At 35.4% G+C, this 17,699-nt stretch overlaps 1 protein-coding gene across 14 annotated transcripts in view; it reads right to left on the minus strand.

Annotated features, from left to right (window-relative positions):
- The window catches only part of LOC139968818 (cGMP-dependent protein kinase 1-like), a 183,934-nt gene that overhangs the window by 61,397 nt on the left and 104,838 nt on the right, over positions 1–17,699 (minus strand). For all 14 annotated transcript variants that reach the window (XM_071973249.1, XM_071973248.1, XM_071973247.1 and 11 more), the window contains exons 4-5: positions 16,210–16,376; positions 988–1,101 (exon numbers count right to left, since the gene is read on the minus strand). In XM_071973249.1, coding sequence (XP_071829350.1) covers positions 988–1,101; positions 16,210–16,376 — 281 coding nt within the window. The remainder of the gene's footprint in view (positions 1–987; positions 1,102–16,209; positions 16,377–17,699) is intronic.

Below are 17,699 nucleotides of genomic sequence, written 5' to 3' on the forward strand. Positions count from 1 at the left end.
ACGTATGAATTTTGAAGAAAGTCTGGGATCTGTTGCACAAGATGGAAATGCTATAAACGAGTTGTATGATAATAATATAGCAGTTTTCTGGGTCACTTTTTGTTCCACCAAAAGTCTGCACTTGATCAAATGACACTCGCCCTAATTTTGTTACAAGCGTAACACTGATCAGTTCATATACTTAATTAATGATTCCAAAAATTTCATTTTGATTTTTGTTTGTTCTTGGCCCTGACATTTTCTAATAACAGATATTTTTGTCATTACTGGGATTAAACCTTGCATAGTCAGATAATGAACTAAATTAATTTCTGTTTATATCGATGACGTGAAGCTAATAATGGGCTCCACGAGGACACATTTGCATAACAGTTTTGATTAATCAGGAAGCGTCTCACTGACCAAAAAAAATATGGGAAAGAGGACGGGTAATGCTTGAACATGAATATATGAATTTTAATTAAACCTCTGACCTTTATTTTATAGAACAAAAGTGGATTAAAGGAAATCTGATCTGAGTATATCAACAAGGAAATAAGAAAAGTAGGATCAAGGCAAAGATGAGGATAATTATTGAATAGGAAGCCAACAACATGGAAGCCATCAAAGGAAGGGAGTAAGGGGGCAGGGAGGGGGAGAAAGGTTGGGGGCAGTGGGGAGGGAAAGGGATAGCAGGAGAGAAGAGTAGGGGGAGAAAAGTGTAGCAGAGAGTGTTCCATTTAATATTAATAACATACAAATTTAATTAATATAATTTATTCTGAACACCATGCTGGTATTTAGTACCACACTGTACTTACAATAACCTCTCTGCATGCCATTCATTATCAAGTCAAAATAAATCAGTTATAACAATTTTTTTTTTTTTTTCAAATTGGTTTATGTTGAAATGCTAGTGTCCAGTATATACCACTTTGAAGGATAAGTCAAGCATTAATTTCTTTCATTATATAACAATATTCAAATTATGAAAACATATATACATACCTTTGACTGATGCTGTCCTGGTACAATTGTACAAGATTGCAAGTTCACCAAACAACTTCCCGGGACCCATCTCACCGAGAACCTTGCCACCTTGACTGACACTCAGCTTGCCCTCTGGAAGAAGAAGGGGATAAAATATGAAAAGAAATAGAGAAAAATAATTTGCTATAAAATAGGTCTTTGGGTACATTGTTGGATGTATTTATCAACTCTTCAACCATTTAAGTACATAGCATATCTCTTGTGATAGTTGTACACTACTACTAACATAGAAACAGGACATAACACAACCTAGTCATCAATAGCATAGGAAACACACAGGGTTGAGGGGTGGGGGGAGGGGGTAAATGCAAGATGGGAAGGAGGATGGTTGCCCACTTGGAATTAATACAGGGGTACCTTTCCTCCTTCCCTCTCCCTCTCTTAAAGTAGGACGGAAAGGGAAACATCCATTTCTTACAGAAATTGTTAATTCGCGTGACTACATATGATATATTATCTCTCTTCATTTAGTTCGTCGTGTTCATTTTGCTCATGAATATTTATGACAAGAGATTCAAATCTATGCATACATGATATGCATCAGTTTTATTTTTAATTGAAATACTAATATATTACCCATATGAATATATCAAATAACGCATTGCTTCTCTGCACATTCTCATTAGTACGATATTACATATCACATCTAGGAAACACAAGGTCATTCAAAGCAATTATGGTAATGTGTTTACACAAACTTGAGCTTACCTACCACACCTTATGAAATTAAACTAGTAAAATTAGTTATCACATTCATATTTCCCACAACCGTTAACCTTGACTCTTATGTGACTGACACGTTAAAGAGTAAACATTGCTAATGTTAATCAGTGCTGACTAATATATTTAGACATATACTCAGGCCTTGAAATTTGGGCTTTTGATCGTTGGATTTTGCCGATTGGAAGTAGAAAACAAAATTAGGCAGTGGTGATTCCTGCCAGTAAACATTTAGAACATAAACACATGGAAATTAATTGGTTGACAAACGTAAGTCAAATAATTTGCATGATTTCTGTAGCTACTAACACATACTGTTAGAAACGACTCACAAACCCCCTGGGATGGACTCATGCACCCCCTGGGGGTTCATACACCCAAGTTAGGGAACCCCTGGCTTAAACCATCGGGCTGATCTCAAAAGTTTTAACTAATGTGTGTTGTTATTGTAGAGAAATGCCTGCAGTGAGAACTTAATTTAAGGCCGTAGAGTCTTTTATAGCAGTTGGTATTTTGTAGCATTAATAAGTGGCTAAATTATGAAATTCTAGGGTTTGTTACCATACATGTACACAACTGTAGCTGACACCCACACCTGCACACCATAGCAACCAAGACAAAAAATACCACACCAATGTGCTTGCAGTGGGCATTCAATGCTGTGTGAACATACTGTGTATTACTCATAGCTAATAACCATTTGAATGTGACTATACGAACAGGGCTGATTTCTAAGAAATGTCTTACGGTTTTATCAATTAAACAGAGACATGTGCATTATGGTTTACAGGTGTGCACCATTTGAATAAGTACTAATATCTAAGGATTTTTTCACCATTTTTTTATCAAATACTGAAAAGTTTGTGATGCACATATTAATTGTCCATTAATTAGTGACATGTGCATTTATATAGTTTACAGGTGCACATTCTGACTACTAATAACTAATGATTTATTCACCATTCTTTTTTTATCCAATACTGAAAATTTTCTATCTACATTTCTAAATTTTCTTAGTGGCCAGCAAACCTTTAAAATTGTTTGGGCCTTGATTTCCTTTGTTTTCTGATATCAGAGTGGGTAGACATTATCTTTCCTTTAATGAAAACCAGATTATAGGAACAAAAGAACACAAAAACACAATATGAAGATCATATCAGCTACAGTAGATATCACTGCACAGAAAGTATATCAATAACAAAATTGTTAAGAAAAAAAAAAAAAATTTGCAGGTTGACCAAAACTGTTACAGGATTTTCGAGAAAAGTACACTACACTCTACTTTGTTGATATCCTAGCTTAGCACAATAATATCTTTACATACAATGTAAAGCCAATATTGTATCATGGTCTTATTCCGGATGGATACACACACGAGTCATCTGGAAATGTGACCTGAAAAGTACAAACACTACCAGACAGACAGACAGACAGACAGACAGACAGACAGACAGACTCACAGAAGGGTTAAGGAATGATCAATGATGACATTGAATACCTACATCATTTAATAGGGCCTCAAATGAGGTTTCAATTAAATTGAGAGGCCCAACCTAAGATAATCAAGCGATCATGATTAGAAAAACAGGGATGATATGAAAATGTACAGATTTTTACCGAAATAACGACGACATTAATGATACTGACATCTTGTTTCAGCCAGCTTAATTACTGTATGAAAAACATTAATGTTGTGTCCATTTCTAACCATTTCTCACTTACAGTGATTCCTAAGATGTCACGAAAATTTGAAAATAGTATGGAAAAGTATTTAATAATTAATAATGACCACAAAAAATATGCACCAAAAATGCTTTCAATATCTGTAATTTTACATTAATTGGTTAATCTTGGTTAAGGACACTGTCCCAATTCAACTGAATAATTTGTATGTACAGCAGGGCATATACATGTACCTACACTTGGGGGGCCTAATGCTTAATCTCTAAGAGGGCAGGCATTAATTTTTGTTTTCTTTTTAAATTCCTGACAATTTTTTGTTCCTGGGGGTGGGGAGGGAGGTACAGTAGGGGCCTTACAAATCCGCACCCCCTCCCCACCCCCATGGCTCCTTCACTGTAATGCATGTATATTCCTTGTCAATTCAGACTTTAATATCTACAACTGGTGCCTTATATTCATTCAAACACTCGCATATAAGCATTGACTATCCATGTCTTAATATTACTGAATCCACACATATATCAAAGCTACTATACACTCACTATTAACTGATCTACTGTACTTCTCGACTAATTTACTGTTCATGTACAAATCGTAAACTTCAATACTGCACTCATTAATGTCAAACAAACTCATTTATGATCATAAAGTCATCACTCCATGATTTAAGTGATTCGTGAAGCTAAGCATGACTGTGTTGTACGGAGTCGTTAATTACTAAACAATTGGGCCAAATATCCTTTCACTAATACACTACAATATGACAGCAACATGTTCTCAAAGACAGGCCAAGGATTTTTTTTTTTGTGGTTGTCCCTTGGACAATCAGGTCTCATACCTCCCTTGTCAGAATTTAGCGAATTTGTTGTCCGAAAAAAATTGCGACAAAACAACAACGAATGACCAATATGTACACTGTAGGAGAGATGTGTACATAAGTTTGGTGAATAGAACACCAGCTCTCTTTGGTTGGATCATAGGCCTACCACTATATTGTTTTTTCAGTATCTCCAAAGTGATTGGGAGGGGAGGGAGGAGAGGGAGGGGAGGGAGGAGAGGGAGGGGAGGGAGGGAGGGGAAGGAGGGGAGGGAGGAGAGGGAGGAGAGGGAGGGGAGGGAGGGAGGGAGGGGAGGGAATGGAGGGGAGGTGATATCAATTTATCACTTTTAACCTATTTGACGATTTTTCATTACGATGGAATATAAATTTAATGTAATTCAAAACTGGTTGTCCGAACAGAAATTGGGTCGTTTCGGGACGACCACTGGATTGAAACTTTACCCTACGATAACTTTACCTTACGATAACTTTACCCTACGATAACTACGAAACTTTACCCTACGATACATTCTATAGTATGACACCGAGCGCCACAGTGCTAAAACTCATCACGTGGAAGTTATACATATATATATATCACTTGATATACCTACGCAGCAATATTATCATGATATAGATACTGTTTGGATTACCTTCATGTTTACATTCACTAAACTATCATTTTCAAGTCATTTGTGAGTCCTATGTGAGCAATGGAAGATGTAATATAATCTACACCATTTATATTAACTTCATTTTTTTTTCTTTCTACTTTTCATTGCTGCTGTTATTTATAGGACACACAGCCACAGGAAACATGACTACTTTTGAATGATTCATGATACAAATCAAAACCAGACTCAAATACTGCAAAACTGACTCAAATTACATTTTGTCGGACCTAAAAATATTGCGTGATCCTGATGTAAAGCTGTATCTTTCATCAATCATTTTTAGTTTATGGATTTTTTTTTTTATCAAAAGTACAAAAACAAAACATTGCTGGAAATATGACTGCAACTGATCAAACCATGATCCTGGTTTTGGGTTTATTTTATTCAGATATAATTTCTACTTAGTGATTAAATTAACGATCCCATTGGATTGATGACCTGTTTCTATTCTCTACAACCGACTCACTTGTAACGATTGTATAAATTTTATATATATGTAAATTACAATTTATTTTGGTTAATCTTTAAATATTTCTAAAACAATATGTATATTGTTCAAAATATGTTATGATGTAACTGTCCTAGTTTCTTTTTCCATGAAAAACTTCTAATAAGTGATTAATTAGCGATTCCATTGGACTAATGAAGATATTTTTATCCCCTGGAGATGTGCATATGTCCCCAATTGCATTAGTGAATGAATTTACAAGTAAACTGATTCATTTTACAAAAGAGGTTTCGAGATCACTTGTAAGAACAGGAATTGACTATTTCAGATAATAAACTATATTGTTACATAATGCAATAAGGAACACAATGAGCTTTATTTATAGATAAATATTAGTTATTTGGCATTTCATAAAATACAATACACTTTCCCTTATTTACACTCCTAATCTACTGATTTAAATTAAAAGTCAGGCAAATTAATACTGTATAGTTGAAAACTTCTCAAAAAAAAAACTGGGATTTGTTTACTTCCTTGGTTGACTGATTGATTTTTCCAACACATTTTATTGACCCACTTATACATGCAGTTGTCAATACAAATTTGCCATATATGTGACTATCATGCTTCAGCAACAACAAAAATATCTAGTTTTTCTTGAAACAATGAAATACTGTATATCATACTGCACATATTATAAGACAACTAAAACGAATGAAGCTTAGAAAGTAGTTAAAGAGAGAAAACAAAATTAGAAAACTTTTTTCAAATGTTTTTCAAAAATACTGTTCATCATTTCTCTTTTGTCAAATATGGTTTTCTACCCCTGGTAGGAATAAAAAAAAAAATCTGACTATACACATATTTATAGACAAATATTCCAAATCAATTCTCCCAATATACTCTTTTAGTTGATTTGATATTAAGTCCATGAAAATAATTTACTATTCCTTTCGGATCCTTCAGTCTCTCATATATATCTGTAAATAGCTATTTTCTGCTGACGTCACTAACACTGCTGCATTGTTCAAGTAATTTTAGTCCAATTCTGCCATCAATTTTGACAGAAAGACAATCCCAGAGTTGAGATTAATCACACCCATCAGGTTTTGCCTGTAATTCTTTTCCTGGCTTTAACACTTAATTCCCAATCTACAGCGAAAGGGAAAGTTCTGACTGTGGCAGTCCTTTTTGAAAAGCAATTTCATTAACTTTTTTTCTTCACATTATATTGTGATTACCACGTACAAGGTGGCGCTTGATAATTAGTTTGTTGTTCAAAATTTGTCAACATTTTGGCGATCTTTAATTGAGCAGTAATAATTACTCGGGTCAGTTCAAAACTTCTTCTTTACAAGTGAACGCTTCAACGTATCTGCTGATCTGTATTAGCTGAGGTAGCTCGTGCAGCAACTGGCGAAAACACCACAAGTAAGCGATTATAATCACGTTTCTGTATTCACGAGTTTACAATGGGTACTGTTGCTAAAGTTAATGTAGCATGTTCTATGAACTCTGTACAACGATTACATTTTTACAGTATAGCTTGAGATAACATGTTCTCTCATTGTTGATGCATAACAAGAAGTAACAAGGTTATATATTTGGCTGTTTAGCCTCACATAATAGGATTTGTTTTGGCAAACTGTTTGTGTATACTTGCCCTGGTTACACAATAAAATCTCTCTTTTGACATTGCAACAAATCCTACACAATTCCCCAGGCCTGTTTGTGGCTAAAGCTATTCCCCATCCTTGTCCATATAAATATAACAAAACGCAATCAATGCCTGAAACATTCCTTTATCGTGAGTTCATCGTTTGACTAGTTTTGCGGATATAAACACATATCCATGTGGTGTCTTTGTTTTAATTGACATAATAGATTACTGGCAATTAAAAAGATATCCATCTTGCTTACTTTAGAGAATAAACCTATATGGGTTTTACATCAACAAAATTGCACAAAATTTTTCTCCAAGGATAAATATCTAAGACTTTTTCCAAAGTCAAGCAGGTTTTGTCTATCACATTCTATAGCAACTATTTGGTATTTTCAACTTCCTCAAATATTTATTTTTTGGTTTCGATGAAATCGTAACCTATGCATTCATGCAGGCGGAGAGTGTGTGTATGTGTGTATGTATGTATGTATGCATGTATGTGTGTGTGTGTGTGTGTGACGCCTGGCTTGTAAACACGGTATCTCAAATAGGGAAGCTTGGACCAATCTAATATTTGGTGTATATGAGTACCACATTGAGTAGATGTGCCCTATTTTTTGTGTTGCCTGTGAGGGTCACCAAAGGTCAGTTAGAGGCCAAAAACCAAAATATTAAAACAAGCAATAACTCCCATTGACAGGATCCGACATGGCTGATATTTTGGGACCAGTTGTGAATGGGGTAAGGGATCATTTCAAAACATAACGGTCAAGTGATCCAAGGTCAACAAAGGTCAATCAGGGGTCAAAAACTAGTATTTTTGCAATAACTTGAGAACCAAATGTCCGTGAAGGTTGGGAGTTGCGCTATTGTAATCAGGGAGTCGACCCCCATCTATGTGACCTTTGACCTCAGGTTGACCTCCGGTGACCTTTATCAGTTTTTTGGGTTATTTGAATTTTCGTGGCCATAATCGGATCTCAAAGGTACCTTCCGATCAAAATGGTCCATAGTTGACCCCTGTGCGACCTTCGTGTGCGAAGTTATCAGAGGTCAATGTTTTTGTTTTTTAATAAGTACAGTTAGGATGGTCGCACAGACTTGTCATGTTGCTTTTTGGAATCAGCGTGTCAAACTACATCTGACTGCGAGGTCGAAAGGTCAAAGGTCAAATCTTAAAAAATATGCTCATTTTAGGAGATATGGGGCAAAACAAAATAGAACAAAGATAAGTTTAAAAAATTGTTGACATATGATAGAGCTTTTTGTGCTGAATATAGGAAACCAGCTCCCGCTTCAATCGGACACCCAGTTCTCAAGTTATGAGGGGCCAAAGGTTGGTTTTGATACATTTCTAGCAATAACATTATGTGTGTACCTTGTAGGCCAAACAAATTTTAGGACAGAGTGCACCTCATCAAGAGAAACATTTTTGATAAAAACCATCAGGTCATCCAAGGTCATTCAAGGTTGATTATGTGCAAAAAACTCCCAACTTATGCTAATTTTTGCAACATCTTCTAGTCACGAAGTCTGACATGGCTGGTAAATTAGGACAAGTTGTGAATGGAGTAGGGACACATTTTCAAAAATAACTGTGATGTGATCCAAGGTCACCAAAGGTCATTTATGGGTCAAAATGTGTTTTTTACCCTCAATAACTTGTGAAACTACCACTGACAGGGTCCGACATGGTTGATATTTTGGGACTAGTTGTGAATGGGGTAAGGGATCATTTCAAAACATAACGGTAATATGATCCAAGGTCAACAAAGGTCAATTAGGGGTAAAAACTAGTATTTTTGCAATAACGTTAGAACCAAATGTCCCTCAAGGTTGGGATTTTAGGACAGAGTGCACATCATCAAGGGAAAATTTTTTGATAAAAACCATTAGGTCATTCAAGGTCATTCAAGGTTGAGTATGTGCAAAAAACTCCCAACTTATGCTAATTTTTGCAACAACTTCTAGTCACGAAGTCTGACATGGCTGGTATATTAGGACAAGTTGTGAATGGAGTAGGGACACATTTTCAAAAATAACTGTGATGTGATCCAAGGTCACCAAAGGTCATTTATGGGTCAAAATGTGTTTTTTACCCTCAATAACTTGTGAAACTACCATTGACGGGTCCGACATGGTTGATATTTTGGGACTAGTTGTGAATGGGGTAAGGGATCATTTCAAAACATAACGGTAATATGGTCCAAGGTCAACAAAGGTCAATTAGGGGTCAAAAACTAGTATTTTTGCAATAACGTTAGAACCAAATGTCCATCAAGGTTGGGATTTTAGGACAGAGTGCACATCATCAAGAGAAACATTTTTGATAAAAACCATTAGGTCATCCAGGGTCATTCAAGGTTGATTATGTGCCAAAAACTCCCAACTTATGCTAATTTTTGCAACAACTTCTAGTCACGAAGTCTGACATGGCTGGTATATTAGGACAAGTTGTGAATGAAGTAGGGACACATTTTCCAAAATAACCGTGATGTGATCCAAGGTCACCAAAGGTCATTTATGGGTCAAAATGTGTTTTTTCCCGATAACTTGTGAAACTACCACTGACAGGGTTGAGAGTTACGCTATTGTAATACAATGGTCGAACTGCATTTGGGTGACCTTTGACCTCAGGTTGACCTCCAGTGACCTGTATTAGCTTCTTTCAAGTTGATTCTTTGAAGTTTCGTGGGCATATTCCAATCTAACTTGTCCATAAGTGGACTCCTCTGCAACCCTAATGTGCGAAGTTATTAAGAGATTTGGTTTGGTTTTGTAATACTTGGTGTGTGGATTCATAACATTGAGTTCAAGAACCCTATTGCTTTTGATGGAGGTGTGTATAACCACGTACAGTAGACTGACCTGTGTTAGCATGTTATAGTGTTATTGTAACAGCTAGTTCTGGTTATACTAACAAGCAGAAGTCTAGTGCATTAAAGTCATCGAAACCTCAATGCATTTTGCATTCTGGTTTAAATTTTTTTTAGTTTCTTTTGAGATTACTAATTTTCTATGAACCATGCATTTTTAGCCTGCAGATGAAATGAAATTAACAGTCATAAAATTTGCTTGATATTTAACTGACAGCTGATGTGAGCTATAGTCTTTACATAAACATAATTGCACAAAATTATTCTCCAAGGATACATATCTAAGACTTTTCCCAAAGTCAAGCAGGTTTTGTCTATCAGTTTCTATGGCAACTATTTTGGTATTCTCAACTTTCTCAAAATATTTTTTAAAAAAATGTTAGTTTCTTTTGAGATTACTAATTTTCTATGAACCACTTTTAGTTAGCCTGAGGTGAAATGAAATTAACAGTCATCAAATTTGCTTGATATTATACTGACAGCTGGTGTGAGCTATAGTTTTTACATAAACATAATTGCACAAAATTATTCTATAAGGATACATGTCTAAGACTTTTCCCAAAGTCAAGCAGGTTTTGAATATCAGTTTCTATAGCAACTATTTTGGTATTTTCAACTTTCTCAAAATAAAAAAAAAAATAAAAAAATAAAGTTTCTTTTGAGATTACTAATTTTCTATGAACCACTTTTATTTAGCCTGCAGGTGAAATGAAATTAACAGTCATCAAATTTGCTTGATATTGACTAACAGCTGGTGTGAGCTATAGTATAGTACGGTAACCTTTCCAGTCAAGGAAACATTAATGAGAGAATATGCATTGCTCCCCTTCGACAGAGACAAATCCCATTACAGTTACACGTATGTCACTTTTGATTTAAAGGGTGTGAAGACTCGCGAAGACTGCCTGCATTTTGTAGCGACATGAACAAAACGTCACTTGCAAGCAACGGAAAGTTAACTTTTTCAGATGGCCGCACGCGGTTTGGGGGCGAGTCTTCAATGCCTATAATGTCTGCAAATTAAAACAATATTGTTAAAATCGAGCAAGAGACATCACTTTAATAATGGTCTAAAAGACAATGCCATCTAGGATGATTTTTAAATTGATTTTGAATTATTACAAAATAAGGTTAGGTTAGGTGAATGTTATATTTTTATGTTTTCTCAAAAAACTAAGAGTGTTATAAAAGAAGAAGAAAAAAAACTCCAGAGCTTGAGACTAACACTAGCAGTGTTTTCTAACAGTCTTCAACCTACTAAACATTAATAACGGTATGCCTAAAAGTCATCCTTTCTCCATTGTAAACCTTCAGTGCTATAGTATATTCAACTACAGGTCTAACCAACAAAATTTTGCAAAAGTTTTGATGGATGCTAGATGAAAGGTGTTATCCTCATCAAGCGATACGGAGCGATTTACCTCGAGCAAGAAAAGAACCGGTTCGTCTCGTTCAATCGTTCATACTGAATAGAGGAACAAATGAACTGCAAAAATGGTGAGAATTACACTTCAATATATATAGCTTTGAATAACGACTGCTGAACAGCTGCTTTTAACAGTAAATTTAACTTACTGATAGCTATCTTGACAGGAAGAATGCACCTTTGCTTTTCGATCGATCTATTTGAGATTCAACGATTAAAATAATTCTTTGAATCTTCAATCATTACCACGGCAGAGTGCAGACCCATTTACCCACATCATCAAAGTGCAAAGATGTGTGACTCCTGAGCATACAACAATGTTCTCTCCTCACTGATCGTCGTTTTGGCAAAACTTTGACTAGTTCTGTCTTCTTCAATTGGCAGGGGAAATAACCCTTTCCTTCCAGTACCTTCCCCTCCCCTCTCCCCTCCCCTCACCCACTAACTATACTGGAATACCTTCTAATAATAGGTACCAGTATGCCATCACTGAACACAATCTAAATTATAGAAAGGACCGCAACGAGAGATTGGACAAAATTATGAGTGATTCAAATCACCCTGGCAACGGTTGTTTTAATTATTTACCTTCAAATCGCCATCTCCGTACTTTTAGGAAAAAATAAGCGGATAGTTTTTTTTTTTCCATCTGCTGTGAAAATACTTAATTTGTCATAACAGGTGTCTGTATTTTCTCTTTAGTTTTTATTGTTCCTAATTCTAGTTTTGCAAATTTTGACACTTTTCAGCCTTTTTCTACATATTTTAACAAATCTTAATTTGAATATTTTCTTCACTTTTTGGATCTCTTACACATCTCTTACATTTTTTGGCATACATTTGCATATTTCTTAAATTTTTATATTCTTACATATTTTTTATACATCTTCACATATTTCTATTAATTTCTTACTCATATTTATTACAGAGCAGGTGGAAAGTTCTGATTTTTCGATGTGTAATATTTTTATACATTGGTTGAATAAATGATTTGAATTTGAATTTTATATTATTATTCTACAATGTCTAATAAAATAGCATCGTGTTCATACCTATCGCTATGCTTCTAACAATACTACGATGCAAACAACACCAAGAGTCATATATTGTCATAGATTTGTCATTTCTTAATTACTCTGTCTCATCTACTGATCATTTCTAGCTTCCATCTTCATTTCTTGTTAGGATGATAATGTAGTAAGGTTAATCTTGAATAACGTATCAACTGAATACAGTCGGATAAGCCCCTAATCGTTCACATCAATATGTATATGAGTGTTAGCTCAGTGGTTTACGCCGGTGCCTTTCAATCATAAGGTTCGAGTCACTCCAAGATTAATGTATGTCGTCCAGTTACAGAGTTGTTGACAATTGACAATTCATAATCATGGACGTTAAAATATGAATCTAAGAGACTGACTTCGGTCAGCTTGAAGCTTTGATAAGCCAATGATGGCTTCTTCGCGAGTTCCTGCTTGCAGGAGGATCTAAAATACATACATACATACATACACGCATACATACATACACCTATACATACATAATACGGTCGGGTGATGCGAGAATATAGAAAACAGACAGGTGGATTGAACGGAGCGTAGTGGAGTATATAAACCGGTGGAAATTATAAACATAAGCATGGGACCAAATTTAGACAAAATTTCATAATGGGAGGTAGTTATGAAAGACATATCTCAACGATAATCACAAGTTAAAGCACCTTTGAAGCTCAAAAGAGGCACGATTCGTAAATTTACGTCCAAATCTTAATTATCTCTGCCGTAAGATTCACGTCCTCTAGCAAATTTAATGGCACACTGTATTGAAGTACAGTACTTTCCATTTATGACATCAAAAGCAAACTCAAAACAACAACATTTTTATACAGAGCTCGGTTTCGTTCTGCTCTAGCAAATTACGGCAAACAGTTTGACTGTCAAAAGAAAAAAAATGACTGTCATTTTTTTAGCCTCTGAAGAAGATCCTGCTAGGATCGACACGTCAGGCCAACTTACTTTTACACATTCTATTACACAGGCTCTCTATAGTGGATAAGCAGTTTGCTAACAGTTTTATGTTATTTTGAAGAAGAAAAATAATCATAATCATCATAAAAAAAATTAAACAATACAATCAGATTTATGGCAACACAAAATATCAACTCTTGATTGTTTAGCGTAATATGAAACGAACATTTCTACGTATATATAGGGAGAGAGATGCTGGTTTATCGTTAGGCAGGAGGTTGGGTATATATTGTGCATATGTTCTACCAGCGTATTACTGACAGCTGTCATCTGCAGCTGGTTACAAAATGGCAATCGAACAGATCTCATTTCAAATTAATCTCGTAGCCAGCGATATCGAGCAATCAGGGAAGGACGCTCATTACGACAGACGACCAATTAGCTACGTGCAATAAGATTCAGATATCGATATGAACAGAAAATGTACTTCGTACAATCGGTGTGAACCAGGGGACTGCGTTTGCATAGAAAACACACAGCCTACTGTAGCAAGTATCAAACCTACACTACAGCCTTTGTAACTTAGGTCTCTTTTTGATCTATGTGCATTGATACTGTATGACAACAACATTTTCAAAGCCAAATTTATATTTCAATTTTTTAAAAAATGCAAAGTTTGATGCATGGATCTATATCTTAGGGCTCACCTTAATTGTTTACATATATGCATCTTCTTGTCCTTTTGACCTTTCTCCCTCCCCTCCCTTCACCCTACACCAACTCCCTTTGGAATAAATTTAAATTTTTAATTTAAAAAAAAAAAACCTCTGATGGAAAGAATCGTCCAAATCAGCTTTGATACTGATAAGATAAAATTTTAGCTTTCACATATTGGATGATTATATTGGATGATTGCTTCAAAAGTTATATACTAGTCTATTAGATATTTCCATATGTTCAGTATGTATCTTGGTCTGTAAGGAATAACACAGAAAACATAAAGCTCCCCTGTTTCTGAAGCACTCAACTTTATCTCAAATGGCTCCCATCCCCCCATCCATCTTCTCTCCTCTTATAAATATGACAATAAAAAAATCATAATCTTTGATAAAAACGATTTTCCTCAACGACAACACAAATTTCAAAAGAATAGATTATGCAAGTCCTACAAAAACATTTTCTGAAACCCTCCCCCACCCCCTGCCTACCCCCTGCCCACCCAACTCCCACCCTTCAAAAGAAGAACATCAACAGAAGCATCTGCAAAACGGCATGCATGACTCAGCCTATATCTGATTTGAAGCTAGTTGATATTTGAGAGGAAACCACTTGAGGTTTCTAATTAATCACTTTTAATAATTACTGATGCTGTTTAATAGCTTTCTTCTCAAATGAGGATCGTACTATACCCAATGAAATATTTAATATTTAATTCATCTCAACATTCACTGAGACAAAACAAGCAACCGCAGGAGTTAATTACGGATTCATGCAACCTCTCAAAGAACAATAGTCGACCATCTCCTCAACAGATGCGAACGTATTAAAATTAGAGCATACATATTATCCTGGAGCAATGTCAGAGACAGGGAAATGATTTATCAATCAAGGAACTAATCCTAAACGGCCGACAATCTTCCCCCTACGCAGTCTTTTTCCTTCCTCTGATGAGCCCTTGACAACATTCATTAAACCTTTGTCACGATGAGGATATTAATCGCTCAAACACTCGGAGGAATAATCAAACAGTCGGCAGAGATGAGGAGAGGGTTGCGATCACAGGAACTCGTAACGTTATCTAGGTGTATAGTATAAACATGGTTTATATATACTATACACCTAGATAACGTTACGAATGCCTGTGGTTGCGATCATCTATGGACTATATATAACTAAACCGAAACGGATGAAACTCAAGCGTGTGCTCTATAAGTACGAGTAGATAATGATCAAGAACAGGATGAAGAATAATTACTTTTCAATGTTACATGGTAGACCTGTTTGTGGTTACACATCTTTAGTAACCATAGCAACAGTGGTATCACGTATGTCTACTTCAGTGCTTCTTTTCTAAGGTACAAAACCATCATAAAAAAGTAAAAAGTATCAAAAAAATTAAAAAATTCTACACCCCCATTTTTTCAGAATTTTTCCTCTGAAAAATATTAGCAGTACGAATGACCATACTGAAAGGTCTCAAACTGAACTTTCTTAAAATTAATTCCAAAATAATACTTTGAGAGGATAAAAAATTCTGTCTTTTGAATATTTCACAGATTAATGTTCAAGCCATGTTCATTCTTGTATCAGTTTTTTTTATTCCTTTAAATAAAGCCATTTTAATAGTAAATGTACAATATCCCTCAAACAGACCAAAGTAACATGACCAAACAGTGGCTAGAGAAAGCTAACACATGTCTCAAACATTTCAGTCTGTTAATATTTCAGCTCTCTTTGGTAGTCTTTGGACTATGATTCGTGTTATTAATATTGTGTTGTGAAAACTTGTGGTTTTTTTTTTCATAGCGGCAAAGATAACAGATTAAGTGCAATGTTTTTCTCTAACATTTGATACCTTAAAGCCAAGTTCCTCTGTTTGTAACGCTACTTTAACCCTTTACCGTTACAAATGCGGGAACGATGGAAGGAGAGTGTGTACACGTATTTCCCAGCATGCATTGTATTAAGTCACTGAACAGTTTGTTTATGATCACAATACGGGAGCACAGCACCAAACTAAAGTTGTTGGCGTCTTTCATCTATTAAGGATTTGAAATGTGATTGAAGGATTGCAATGCTTCAACCAACTTGAATGGTGTAAAAACGTTTCTGAAAATGCTTTTCGAGTTTCACAGCTATTACGCAGATCTGCGTTTTCTGTTTCCTAACGTAGAAATTCTCACCTGCGAGAACAAACAGGTGGCTGCCAGCGTCACCTTCTTTAATAACCATCTGTCCGTTGGAGAAACTCTGTGGGTACATACACTCCACAATTTCCTTGAGTTGCGATTGGTCGTAATTCTTCGTAAAATCATTTCCAAGAATAGCATCTCTTATCAGCTGCTTTGATCTGTAAGTGAGAGCAAAACCAAAAAAATAATAATAAATAGCAGAGCATCTAATTGCACAAAAACTGTTTCAACACAAAACAAATGAATGTCTGGAATTATAATTGGTTTGACAAAGTACTTAAATGACATTTTGAAACTGTAATGTTTTATAATCTAGTTACGTTTTCAGGGTAGCAAAAAGGTCTTTCTTTCCAACATGCCCTCATACCTTCTCAATGAAAAGAGCAAAAGCTAACGGTGGTCAGATGATTGAAACAGCCAATTTATGTGTTAATGTTTCCTCAGGTTTCCCCTTGCTTATACATACTTAAATAGTTCCCACCCCCATTTTGAATGTACTGTGCCCCCATGCCTCCCCCTCCTGTCTCTAGATATAAAAATAAAAAATAAAAAAATATTATAAATAGACACATGCCCTGTTTTGTAAACATTACCATACCTCTGTGGTATTAACACTGAACACCCATTAACAATACTACTTGACGATATACTGTGGCAGAGAATCAAGAAAGATTTTCGGCTCTTATGCATTAGTGACGCGCTTGCCAAATATGGCATGGATTTATTTATTAGTTGTTCTGGCGAATCAGGGACACCTTGTTCTGTGTGTGTGCTTTGGCTCTGATCAAGCACAAGAAAAAAAGAAACCAAAATAAAAAAGTATAAAGAATAAAAATCTCTATCATCTTTGGAAAACAAATTAAATAGCATTCAATAAAAGTTGGAAAAGATAGAGGGAAATTAAAAATGTGATGCTATTAGATATATTATTCATTTGCTACCTTTATTATTATGGGCCATTTAACCTCACTTTTTCATTTTCCCTCTGGACAGCAAATGGCAATATATTAACTGCCGCTGGTCAAATTTGAAACATTGCATACGTGCTAATTGCCAAGCCGCTTCAGCCGATACGGGGAATTCATGCAGATTTATTTACGAAATTGCTTAAATAACAAACAAACCATTCAACATTACTAATTACAGGCACGTTTTCACAAATCCTTTGTCATGTGAATAGATTCCGTTTCTTAATTGCTACAGTTCATGCGTACTCAAAATCCTGTCTTAAATAATATCAAAACTTCCCCAATTGAACCTGACAGAGAATTGCATTAAATATCCGTGGTGGGCCTGTAGCAGTACAAGTACGGTATGCAGAGCAACAAATGGAATACGTGTTTGCCATGAGCAATATTATTAAGCAATTTTTAACAAACGTAGGGGAAACGTATGACAATCACGTGGTTTTAAAGTACAAGAAAAATCCAGACAAATTTGGTCGATAGTCTATAGGACCAATAAAAAATCAGAAAAATTGA

This window comes from Apostichopus japonicus, chromosome 6, assembly GCF_037975245.1.
Source record: "Apostichopus japonicus isolate 1M-3 chromosome 6, ASM3797524v1, whole genome shotgun sequence".
NCBI classification, from domain to species: domain Eukaryota; kingdom Metazoa; phylum Echinodermata; class Holothuroidea; order Aspidochirotida; family Stichopodidae; genus Apostichopus; species Apostichopus japonicus.